The sequence below is a fragment of the Cebidichthys violaceus genome, unplaced genomic scaffold (assembly GCF_023349555.1).
Source record: "Cebidichthys violaceus isolate CVI_PGR_0920_01 unplaced genomic scaffold, fCebVio1.0.p SCAF_12, whole genome shotgun sequence".
In the NCBI taxonomy this organism is placed as follows: domain Eukaryota; kingdom Metazoa; phylum Chordata; class Actinopteri; order Perciformes; family Stichaeidae; genus Cebidichthys; species Cebidichthys violaceus.
Genome location: NW_027176285.1, coordinates 4,206,190 through 4,218,147, shown reverse-complemented (window position 1 = coordinate 4,218,147; position 11,958 = coordinate 4,206,190). Strand labels below are relative to the sequence as shown.

General features: G+C 45.8%; 1 protein-coding gene across 1 annotated transcript in view; it reads left to right on the top strand.

The window, feature by feature from the left end:
* Positions 1-1,676: 1,676 nt before the first annotated feature.
* LOC137868735 (retinoic acid receptor RXR-alpha-like) overlaps positions 1,677-11,958 on the top strand; it is a 56,322-nt gene continuing 46,040 nt past the window's right edge. The window contains exon 1 of the mRNA XM_068705633.1: positions 1,677-2,024. Within this exon, the coding sequence (XP_068561734.1) occupies positions 1,997-2,024 (28 nt within the window). The 5' untranslated portion in view covers positions 1,677-1,996. The remainder of the gene's footprint in view (positions 2,025-11,958) is intronic.

The window sequence follows — 11,958 nt, the reverse complement described above, 5'->3', positions numbered from 1 at the left end:
CCAAAACAGCCTCGGGAACCGACGACTAATGGGATGTCCAATCGCTCCTCTTCCCTCCCTCCCTCCCTCGCTAATGAGCATTCACCCCGCCGATTATGTCGCTTAACATCGCCGCGCCAACGCGACACCCTTCGACGACTGACAATTGTTTACTCGGAAAGATAGATGAAGGACGCGTTCACACAACAGCGAGGCCTTGAGTGGAATTATCACTCCTCACACATCTGCACACTGACACATAAAAAAAGCACGCACACACAAACACACCTTTGAACAGTGCCCAATCAGATTTAACTTTTATCTTTTTCCTTTTTTTTTTTTTTTTTTGTGCAACTGCCTTTGATCTTTGATGTGCCGTGCATTGCATTAATTATGCATCTCGCCCTCGGTGCAAATGTGGTGAACACCTTCGAATGCTTATCAGGAGCGGGCTCATCGCGGGGGCCTGGAGGATGGCTGCAGGAGGAGTATGCATACCCTACATCACGCTCCCATATAGTGCACTGCATAAGGGATTTTACAGTGTGTGTGTGTGTGTGTGTGTGTGTGTGTGTGTGTGTGGGGGGGGGTATGTAAACCCTGCATCTGTGGTGCTCTCCTTCGATCCGGGCCAAAGAAGGGACATTTTTCACTCTCCTGGAACACGCGCCTGCCTCTGTGCAGAGGGCCTGAGTGTCGAAGGGGAGGAGGCGCGCATAAGACGGATGTGGCTTGAATTAGGGCATAAACTGTCATGTCCAGAACAGATACAGCAGCTTTTCTCTTTTTTTTTTTAAATTTATTGTTGGCCATGTTGGCAGATCACACAGTATGAATCAAGCAAGCATTAGCAGATGTAGAATGGGGGACTTTTGAGACAAATATAAATATTGTAACTGTGAAAAGATGTTTAGCTTGCACAACTTTATTGGTCTGGATTTTTTGGGGGGTTTTGTGCAAAAGATTTACAATAGCGTATCGTTAAGAATGGATTATGATAATTAGTTTAAAATGTTTATTTGGTAACAATATTTTCAATCTTGGTTGTTTCAAGGGCAACGTTTTTTACTTGGAGACACAAGAAAAGAAAACAGGCATGCTTTGTAATGAAAACAGTACATCTTAATCTCAATGCACAAAAACATTCTTTTAACACTAAATTGCAAATATGCATTGCAGAACTTTGAACGTCAGTCCTGGATTTTGAGGTCATTATTTACAAAAAAATCAATAGATCAAACTGTGTAGGCGAGTGTAGCTGAGAGAGAGAGAGAGAGAGAGAGAGAGAGAGAGAGAGAGAGAGAGAGAGAGAGAGAGAGAGAGATAGATAGATAGATAGATAGATAGATATGTGCTAATTCCTATAGGCACATGCAGTTCTAACATCTATCTACCGGAGCCAACGGCTCTGATTCAACAGATGTGACCAGGTTATAATAACAGCAGATACGCAACGGAAAAAGAAGAAGGAGCTGCTGCTCAGCTGGAAAAGTGGCTCCGCGTGATTTTGGAAAACCTCCGCCGTCCTCGAAGGCTATCTGCAGACTGTACATGCGCTGCGTGTTTACTTTCTTCATGTGTTGCTAATTTCAAAGTTCACGATAAGACTGCCCCGGCCTCGCATATCTGCCGTGTCGCTGCAGCTCGGCTCCACGTCGGTGGGAGTACCCCCTGCACGGGTCCCTTTTTTTTTTTTTTGCAGCGCACATCCAGTAGTTGGAGTTGTTACCACGGCGAGCGCGAGAGGGAGAGGAGAGCGCGAGCGCAGCAGCTGAGTGAGCAAACAAGAGGGCAGAAACATTTCGGTTATCTTTCCGAGACTTATCACGCGTCGACCTGTCACTTTTACCGCTTCGTGCCGAGTCTTAACTTGAAAGAGGACCGCACCAGCAGCAGCAGCAGCAGCGCCCTGGTCTGGTGGTCTGGTCTGCCCGGGCAGTCCGCCTGCGAAAAAAAAAAAAAAACCTCCCCGAAACGCGGTCGTCTCAGCGGGCATGAGCTAACCTATCAGACAGTCATGGAAACCAAACCGTTCCTGTCATTGGGTAAGTTTGTTTGTTTAATGACTGAGACATTTTTAATGTGTTGGTTATGATGGGACTTTTCTTTTTTTATCGGCGGATTAGTGATAACGTGTCCTCGCGCTGTGCCCCCTTTTCTTGACAGCGCGTGCCAGACGCATCAACATGTTCGGAGCTCTTGCCGAGCGGACGTTGTCTTCTTTTCGCTCGTAACTTAAAGTAAAAGCAGACATGCCCTCTCCGTGTTGCATATCTAAACGTTGCCGTGCGAGCCGATGACATTTCGCATTGATACGGAGTGACATCTCGCTCGGGAGGAAGCTGCGCGCATACCTCGCGCGCGCTGCAATTAAATGCAGGCTGGATTTTTTTTTTAACTTTGCTCACAACTTTTGTTCTAATGAATGTCGGGAGATGGGTCAACGTATTTTAGCGTTTGCTGTGCGCGTTAAAGAGAAGGACTGAATTGTAACATGACTGCATGAATAGAGGGGTTTGAACTTGCACGAGCGGTTTCTTTTTCTTGTTGTTACCCTTTTAGCTCGCGTTGTCTGATTTTAGATAGCTTGAATGTTGCGTTTACGTTCTTTGCGTGCTTTATGTCGTCTTTCATGTGACTCGGTTCAACGTGCTTCCGTTTGACTTTGAAGGTGCAGGCTGGCATGTGGTTTTAAAAATGAACCCAAAAAGCATACGAATTGGGATTTTTAAACTTGGCCCTTGTGCTCAAACAAAGTTGCTCGACTTATTGGGGAACAGCCTGAGTTTGTCTCTTCGAACTAAATATTAGCTCAGGTACAAACAGGTGACACGTGCAGGTGTGGGATAACTGCACCAGGACCTCAGCAGTCTGTCTTGTGTGGATTAAAAAAAAATGCTTATTAAATCTGCAAAAAGGATCATAAACTATGCAGAGGTTAAATGTACTGAATTTGGGAGTATTTGTTGAGGGAGTGCAACTGTCACATTTATATGTTTCCCTCGCCAAGTGTCACAGGAAAGTACTTCAAGGAATAACGAGGGCCTTTTACGCAGCTGTCATCATTTCAATTAGTGACATTTGAGTTTCCAGAAAAATGTTTGAATACATCTATGAATTGATTTGAAAACCATTAATTCAAGTCATCAAGGGCTCCTTATTTTTTCGAAAGATTCCTCTTCACACACACACACACACACACACACACACACACACACACACACACACACACACACACACACACACACACACACACACACACACACATACTGTCACACACACGCCACACTGTAAATAATTAATGCTGAGCTGCTACTGTGAGTTTGTCAAAGTGAACAGAGCAGACCCTTGTCCCCCCCCACACACACACAGCAGAGACACAGCACAGAGCTGTGGGCCAGACCTGTTATTGTGTCTGCCGCTCTTTTCATGAGGGCGTCACGTTACAACCTCGACACGGTATATCCTCGGCCTCGCCTGGATGCACCGAAGGAGATTTAAGGGGGGGGGGTGCACTTCTGAGATGCCAGGGCGGCTTTCTTCTGTTTCAAAAGGGGGGGGGTGCGTGTGCGCCGACACTGTCGCCCGCAGCGGCCCTTTTTATGTGGCTGTACAGAAACACTCTCAACCCGCCAGCGTTTGCACACACACCGACGACGGGTGCTGTTATTGCAGGTGCACCGTATCGCGTGTCCATGCTGAAAGTGCTTCAAGTTTCAGTGTGTCTGAATGTACACCAGAGTAGCTCATGCCAGACACTTCCTGATCCGGAAGGCTCGACGCTGTAATTGTTCAGATGATTAGGAACGCTCCTCCGCGTGTGCTGCATCAGCAGCTCTTCCGTGGTCCTAATCTTCGGGCCTCGCCGTTTTATATTTAAAACCTGCTCCCATCAAAAGGTCCACTTGAGTGCCGATTTGTAATTGGCCACTTCAAGGACGCCAGCCGCTATCTGCGAAAGTCCTTGGAACGTATCGATTAGCCCGGTGTAATTATCTGTCGGGCCGCATTAGACGACCTGACGTGGGTATACATCTCTACAGTTATGGATCGGTTGTCGGCTGTGATGACCACAGCCCCCCCCCCCCCCCTCCCTTTGGCACCTTGTGCTTGGTGCTCTGATATCTGACAAAGCTGTGAAGACTGAGGGGACGACGTTGAGAGGAGACTGTGTCCTTTTTAGTCGGAGCAATGTGAGGCTGGTCGTGACGGTCTGTCGGGGAAATATAAACGGAGAGCGATTGAGCTCTTTAACTTTAAGGCCAGTCAGATCCATAATCTTTTAAAAATGTGGGTGATTATTTTAAAGGCTAATATGTGGGCCCCTTAGGTAGTTCTCCAAAAGCAGGTTTCACCGGCTCAATGTTTGTACATTCTGGGCTGGCTTTATTCTTAGTTTTTATCCTCGTCTGAATCGGCGGATCTGAGGATGTTACAAAGTGTCTTGTTCGGATTGTAAAGCCCTCAAGAGACAAATTGTGGCGATTTAGATCCAATGAACTTGAAGACTATTAGACGAGCGTGTGAGATGTACAGCCAACATTCATATGTAGAGAAAGATTAAAGAAGACAAAAACACGTCAGACCCCCCCAAAAACTTAAAACACATTAAATTAGCTGTTTTTAATCAAACACTTATATATTGAATTTAAAAAAAAAAAAAAAAAAGAGCTCAAAGCTACAAAATTTCCTCTTTTGACAGACGATTGGCCACATTGTTGAAAAGTGCACACTCACTCCAAAAGCTTGTATTTATCACCTGCTTCAGAGGTGTGTGTTGTCTTTCCTGAATCCGGTGGAGCTAAACTCTTTGGTGCTTTCGGTTTAGGGGAGCATGAGGTAACACACACACACACACACACACACACACACACACACACACACACACACACACACACACACACACAGAAACCAATGAAGTTCATGGTCTTTGATGAGAAAGTGAGAATCATGATGATGGTGTGTGTGTGGGAGAGACCGACATTCCTTTTCTGGCAGTAACTCAGGAACAAAGGTAACACAGGGAGAGTGTGTGTGTGTGTGTGTGTGTGTGTGTGTGTGTGTGTGTGTGTGTGTGTGTGTGTGTGTGTGTGTGTGTGTGTGTGTGTGTGTGTGTGTGTGTGTGTGTGTGTGTGTGTAAGAGAGAGAGAGAGGTGGGAGTGGGCTGGTGGAATTACATTGCCAAAAGCATTTGGCCAAGTTTGTCTTTTTACTGCCGTCCAGTTTTGTGTTCCTGATGTGACGCTTTTGCTCCCCTTTTGAGAAAAGGGGCTGCAGCTGTCATTTTTATTGGAGGAGTTTTATAGCGAGACTTAATGGCTTAAAGTGACAGCTCTCTCTCTCCCCCCTCCCCTTTCTCTTTTTTTTCTTCTCTCTCAATCTCACCCACGAGGCCTTTTACTGAAGCAAATCAAAGAAAAACTTTATTCCTGCCCACCCTCCACCACTTTCCCACCCCTCACCCCTGCCAACATCCAAACCGAACTGTACAAGCTTTACGCTCCAATTACAAACACAGCGAGAGTGTGTGTTTTTTTTTATAATTACACTAAACCGTAGACGAGTTGTTGTTTTTTTCTGCCGATCATTACAAAGCATGAGTCGTTGGCTTCAGATAAAACGGGAGCACATTTTGGCCCATCATGCTCTTCCCCTCCGCAGCCCCTCGCTTGTTTACGTTCTAAACATAGCACGAATCAGAAACTTCTGAGAGGCCTCTCGACGCACAGAACGGCGGGATGACTCGGATGGCTCGTTAATTATTTGTAAAAGGAGCTGCTCGCTCGCAGGAGGTCTTTATTGATACCGGCCCATGCTGAACTTTGCACCCCGAACCTTGACCTCTGCTCCTCGCGTGCTCGATCATTCCAGGAATTCCCCTTCGGCGTTCAATCTGTTGTTGGAAGTGTCTAAAGACAGTAGCATGACGATCGTTCTTTGTTTGTCTTACTGTCTGTGTTCCTTTTGACTTTTTTTTTTCATCCTGTGTGTTAGGTTCCAGGATTTGTGGAGATAAAAATTGGTGATGCAACTAAGAATTATTTTATTTATATTCTTAAGAAATGTGGAAACCGGCCTTGATTTCATGCCAGGTTCATCTTGCCAATACTTGCTTTTTATTGGCTAATAGGTACGCTTTTTTTTTTTTTTTTTTTTTTAATATTACTATCACCACATCTGCAGGTTGCCTGAGAATGTGTGTAGTATAAAAACATTGGCTATTATAAGCTACTTTGAGTCCAAGGTGACATCCTCTAAAATATTTAGTGTACACAGAAAAGCAGCAAATAAACACATTTTAAAAGCTAGAACCAGGGCATTTTTTGCGTGTTTGCTAAATTTGAAATGATGATAAACCAATTTTTTTTCGGCGTTTACACTCACAGTTTGGATTTGTCACTACTCAGCGTTGGGGTCATCCAAGCACCTTTGTTGTCGGCGTTTTATTGCGGGTCCTCCGAGGGTCTGAATGGCTTTTTTTTCCTTCTGCGGGCGGGTAGTATTCAGGCTGCTGTACGCCGCTCTTTGGAAGTGGAAGTGTAGATTGCTCTCGTAATTCGCATCGAGCGGAAAGGTGGGTTCACCGCGCCACAGCTCTCCTCTCTGTGCTCCGCGTGCATCACGGCGACCCTGAGACGGAAAGGATCTGTATGACGTGTTGTGACGTTTCAAAACCCTGCCAAAAAAGCCAACACAGAAAAAGGAAACTGTGGCTGTCAGAGGCTGACTCCTCAAGTTGGCGCGTTTTCAATAATAAAAACAACCGCCGCCTCTTCTTCTGTGATCGCCGCAATGCATGAAAATATCTCGGCTGTTATGATGTGTTTTGTAATTAAGCTATGAGCACATAGGCTTTGATGGGTATTCACTGGAGAGGGATGACGAATGGAGTGAATCCCAGCTATGTTATGCTCCTCCGTGTCATTATATTTCCGTTATGCCCACTTTTTTTTTTTTATCCACGCTAATTATAATTGGCCCCGATGAGAACCACAGATGTAGTAAAAAATAAAGTGTTGATTTATTTCCCTTTAAAGTAGTTGTGTAGAGCATTGCAATAGGAGTGAATAGAATAATTTTATTTCCCGCATGCAGATGACGGGGTCGCGGAAGTGGAATTAAACTGCAGCGGATCATTGCTTTACATGTTGTAATAATATGTGTCAGTGTGCTGCGTGATCAAAAGCTGGAAGGATGCGTTTGATGTTGCTTCACAGAAAGAAACGGACTCCAACTGTGAATTTTTTTTAATTTTTTATTTAAACTGTATATTCAGGTGTCTACACACAGAACCCCCCACTGTCTTTTTCACACACGTGCTGACAATAGCCAACACACACACACACACACACACACACACACACACACACGTGTGTATGTACATGTAAACACTAGCGAGGTAATTAAGACGGTGTCTGTGGCTGCTCCATGGTGGTTTTCTTTTTGAGGTCACATGGAACCAGAGGAGGTGTCCCAGTGTGTCCTGCCGTTATGTTTGTCTGTCACCTTGCCAGATGATGGGGGGGGATTCCACGCACTGCTAGACACGGGGCCACGGAAATCCCACAGCATGCAAAACACACCTCGGCCGTGTGTGTGTGTGTGTGTGTGTGTGTGTGTGTGTGTGTGTGTGTGTGTGGGCGACAGTGTAAGCAGGAGGCAGCCGTTTTGAGAGGACAGGGTAGAGGTCATGTGCATTTACACCTGCATGCCAACAAATGCATATCTGGACTCTATATCTTTGCATATCAGATGAATTGCTAGCTATCTTTTTTTTGTATGTTTTTAAGATTTAGGTAAAGAGCTCGATGAAGAGCGTTTCCACTAATGCTCTGGCTTTCACAGTTAAAAAGGTTTGCCATTATCATCATGGCGAAAGTTAAAGTCAATCTTGAATGTTTTTGTATTTACAGAGGGAAGAAGATTCTTTCTTTTTTTTTCTTTTTTTTTGCCAAGAAACACTCAAAGCTTGCTAATGATAGCCCCCATATTTCTTTCCCCAGTCAGGTGGAGGTTTACACTGGCAATGAGAATGAGATCGGACCCCAATGAGCCCGCCTCAGACTGCCAAATGTAGTTGCTAGTTGAGAGAGATCCGCTCGATTCCAACGCACTGAAAAGGCTTTTATTCCCAGAATAATGACTTCTTTGGGAACAGCCATAATTTAATTTAGAATTTGATGGAATAAGGCACAGTGCCCTGTGGGCACGAAACACAAGTAGCTTATAATAGCCAATGTTTTTATACTACACACATTCTCAGGCAACCTGCAGATGTGGTGATAGTAATATTTATAAAAAAAAATAAAAATTAGCCAATAAAAAGCCAGTATTGGCTGGATGAACCTGGCATGATCATGGGCCTGTGATGCTCCCAAAATGAACATGACTTCTCTGAGGCGTTCTCTAGGGATGCAACGATCAGATATTGAATATTGCTTGCTTGCTTTGAATGATAAGTAGCCATTCAGTCAATTTACATTTCTGTATTCTGTTCCATTTTGTTTTCGTTGCCTGCCCTTCCTTTTCCCCTCCCTCGGAGTCAGCCCTGCAATGATCGAGCGCCGTTGAAGCCGTTCAAAAAGATATCAGCTCGAGGATTTCCAGATCCCGTAAGAGCGAGAACGTTTCTTTTTCCGACTTTCACGTCCTCCTCGCATTAAAAAACAACTCGGGATTCGGGTTCAAACTTCGGGGAAGCGGCCTTTCAAACCGGTCCGTGAGATTAAAGGCCACGGCCGCAATTACGATACGCAGAAGATCCATTACAGGAGCTACCGAACAACTCTTGATTACGGATACCGAGGGACGTTGGCGAAGACACAAAAGCACTGGCACAGGTCACCTCAGAAATGAGTGCGAGGCATAGATACGTGCAGGGTTGCAACTTTTGCCTTATTTTCACAGGCTGCTGTGCATGAGAGAGAACAAAGATAACATGTGAGATAACAGGGTTCCTCTGTGGGTTTTCTCTCTCCGCCTGCAGTAGAGAGAGAGAGAGAGAGAGAGAGAGAGAGAGAGTGATTAACTTTTTGTTGACGCCTGCAGGCCTAGCACGTTCGTACATCCGCCCAGACTGTGGCCTCAAACCACACACACACACACACACACACACACACACACACACACACACACACCCCCACAGCTATATGTGTGTGCACGCACAGGCTGACATGTGCAGCACATGCAGAAAGTCTGCACAGAAGTGTATAAGTGTGTAGGGCTCTGTCACCCATGCTTAGACACCTCATTGCTGGCCGTCTGGTTTCAGGAATGTTCCCGACGACAGGAAGGGTGTTCTTTTAAGAACGGAGGGGAGCGGAGCTTACGATATGCAAAAAAACAACAACAATAACGCCGGCTACTAGATATGGTATGTTGAACACACCCGTAACAAGCAGTGCTGCAAACGACTGAAAGGAAAAGTTCCATTTCTTGCGTAAGTGTCCGTCCCCCCCCTTCCTCTGCCCACAGCGTTCAGTCTATTTGAGTTGGATTTATTGCCCCGTGAGGGAAACTTGCTTTGCAGACGGGGTTTTTGCAGTAAAATCACAGAGTAGAGCCATGTAATACAAAAACAATGAGGCCATGTGATATTAAGACAAGAGTTTAAACACATAATAAGTGGCCCATCTTCGACCACGGTAAAACCAGAATGCAGATCTTTTTGTTTATTTAACTGAGCTCCACTACTTAGTCACTGAAAGTAGGAAGACTGAATGAATGCAGAAAGCTCATTAAGTGGTGACTGAGTTCATATTAGGTGTAGTTTTTATTTAACCTGCTTATTAGAGTGAGAAAACCCTCCGAGGAAAACGTTATCCGAGTCCCGTTTGGATTTCTCTCTCACTCTCTCTCTCTCTCTCTCTCTCTCTCTGTGTGTGTGTGTGTGTGTGTGTGTGTGTGTGTGTGTGTGTGTGTGTGTGTGTGTGTGTGTGTGTGTGTGTGTGTGTGTGTGTGTGTGCTATCAGAATTTAGCGCAGACGCAACCCTCACCTTGTATATAAATCTGCCGTTTAGGGGGGAAGCGTTGAGCAACCAGGTTCACTTGACAGACGGGAGGGAGGTGCAGGTGGCGGCCGTGCCTTTGTCGTTGGCGTTGTGCATACCAGAGCGCTGACAGTTACTCGCGCAAAACAAAAAATCCTGTCTCTGACAAGTTCAAGTGTCACACTTTGGACGCTTTCTTCTGTTTCAGTGCGGACCGGGGGGGAAACGGGAGAAGGCTGCAGATTAAACCGGACAGATAGAGGGAGCGTAGAGGGCCCTTTATTGTCAGGGCCGTGTGTGTGTGTGTGTGTGTGTGTGTGTGTGTGTGTGTGTGTGTGTGAAGGCGCACACACAAGGGCTGCATTTCACCTTTAATTTTATTATTGTTTAATGTGTTTTTTTTCTGTTTTGTTTTTTTTAACCAGTTTATCATTTATGAAAAAAAGATCCATAACAATTTCTGATTGGTTGCCCTGCGTGATATTTTACTCAAACATAGAAAAAGTGCAAAATGCCCAACTTTGAGGAGCTTGAACCACACTGTTTGACGTGTCTGCTTGACTTATGCTTGATTTATCCACCAGCACGCACGGTTTGCGTAACCTTGAGCGTCACAAAGGGGTTTTGGTATGTGCGTCTGCTTGGGCACGCACATGTGTCAGCGTGTACCAGCCTGCACACGCGTGCTTTCAATGTGCCATGTGTAGCCGATGCTACAACATGTGATATGTGTACGTGGTGGTGGGGATAGTCGCCGACGCACTGACTCATGAAGCGGCGTCTCTGGAGCGCTGTAGAGTTGAGCAGCTGAGAGTCAGTGAGCTGTCTGTCTGGGAGAGGGGAGGGTCAGGGGTTGTGGCTGGGTCACACTCTGGGAGAGGTGAGGTGAGGAGAGGGGAGGGGAGGAGGGCAAAAACCAAACCGGATCGTCGTGGAGAAAAGGGAAGTGGGAAGCGTGTTATTTTCATTTCAGGTCCTGCTTCATTTTGTGCATCAGAGCAGCTATTGTTAGTAACAGAGTTCATTGTTAATTGATCCAAAGAGCGATTCAAAACAAGGCACCTCTCACTCTCTCTCTCTGACACGCACACATACACACACATGTGCTGTGATGAATGAGAGTGGATGTTTATTACAGGATCCTAGTGGATGCTAAGGTGCCCCGGGGGCTATTAAAGGCCTCTCTTAAAAGGCACTATCAGAGGCACACTGATGAGGGCTGCTTGAGAGGGGGGGGGTTGTAGAAAGAGAGTGAAAGGGAAGAAAAAAGTCCCTGGAACAGTGAGCAGAAGGAGGGGACTGAACAGGGTGAGCACATCTGGATTGCCTCAGCAGAATATTTGTGCAACATCTGGAAAAATCGGCTGGAATTTAAGGGGTCCCCTCCTTTCATTTCGGTTATATTCCCCCCTCCTATTTTTTTTTTTTACTTCGTCTTCTCCTCTGTCCTGCTTTCAGCATCTTCAAAGTTGCTCGGCCCGACCCGGCAGGCGCGTAAAAAGGCTCCTGCAGTAACGCACGTCGACCCCTTGCAGACTTTTATAGCGGGGGCCAAATTGGGCCCATGTGACCGACTCCCCTTTGCGCAGGGCCCGGGCTAATTAAGTGGCACAGAAGTGAGAGGGCTGTGGACCCAGACCTAGACCATTCCTGGGACAAGCACAACCCCTCGTAAAAAAAAAAAAAAAAAAAGAAGAAGAAATCCTCCACTTTCTGCAGACGGTAAACTTTAAATCCCAGCGTAAAAGAAAAAAAACAACGTCTTTGTTTTGTCCTCGACCGGCACCGACGTGGACTTTTCTCGTACGGCATGAAAGAGCCACCGTGTATCGTGATCACAAACAGGCTGCCTTTGTGTGCTTTCAAAAAGCTTTTTTCAAGTATTGGTTTGTTGTCGCCGGGAAAAAAAAAAAGCACGCACAAAGAGTGTGTTCATGAGCCTCCCTCTGAGGCGTGAGGTCCCCAGAGGGATGACAAAGTCCCCGTATT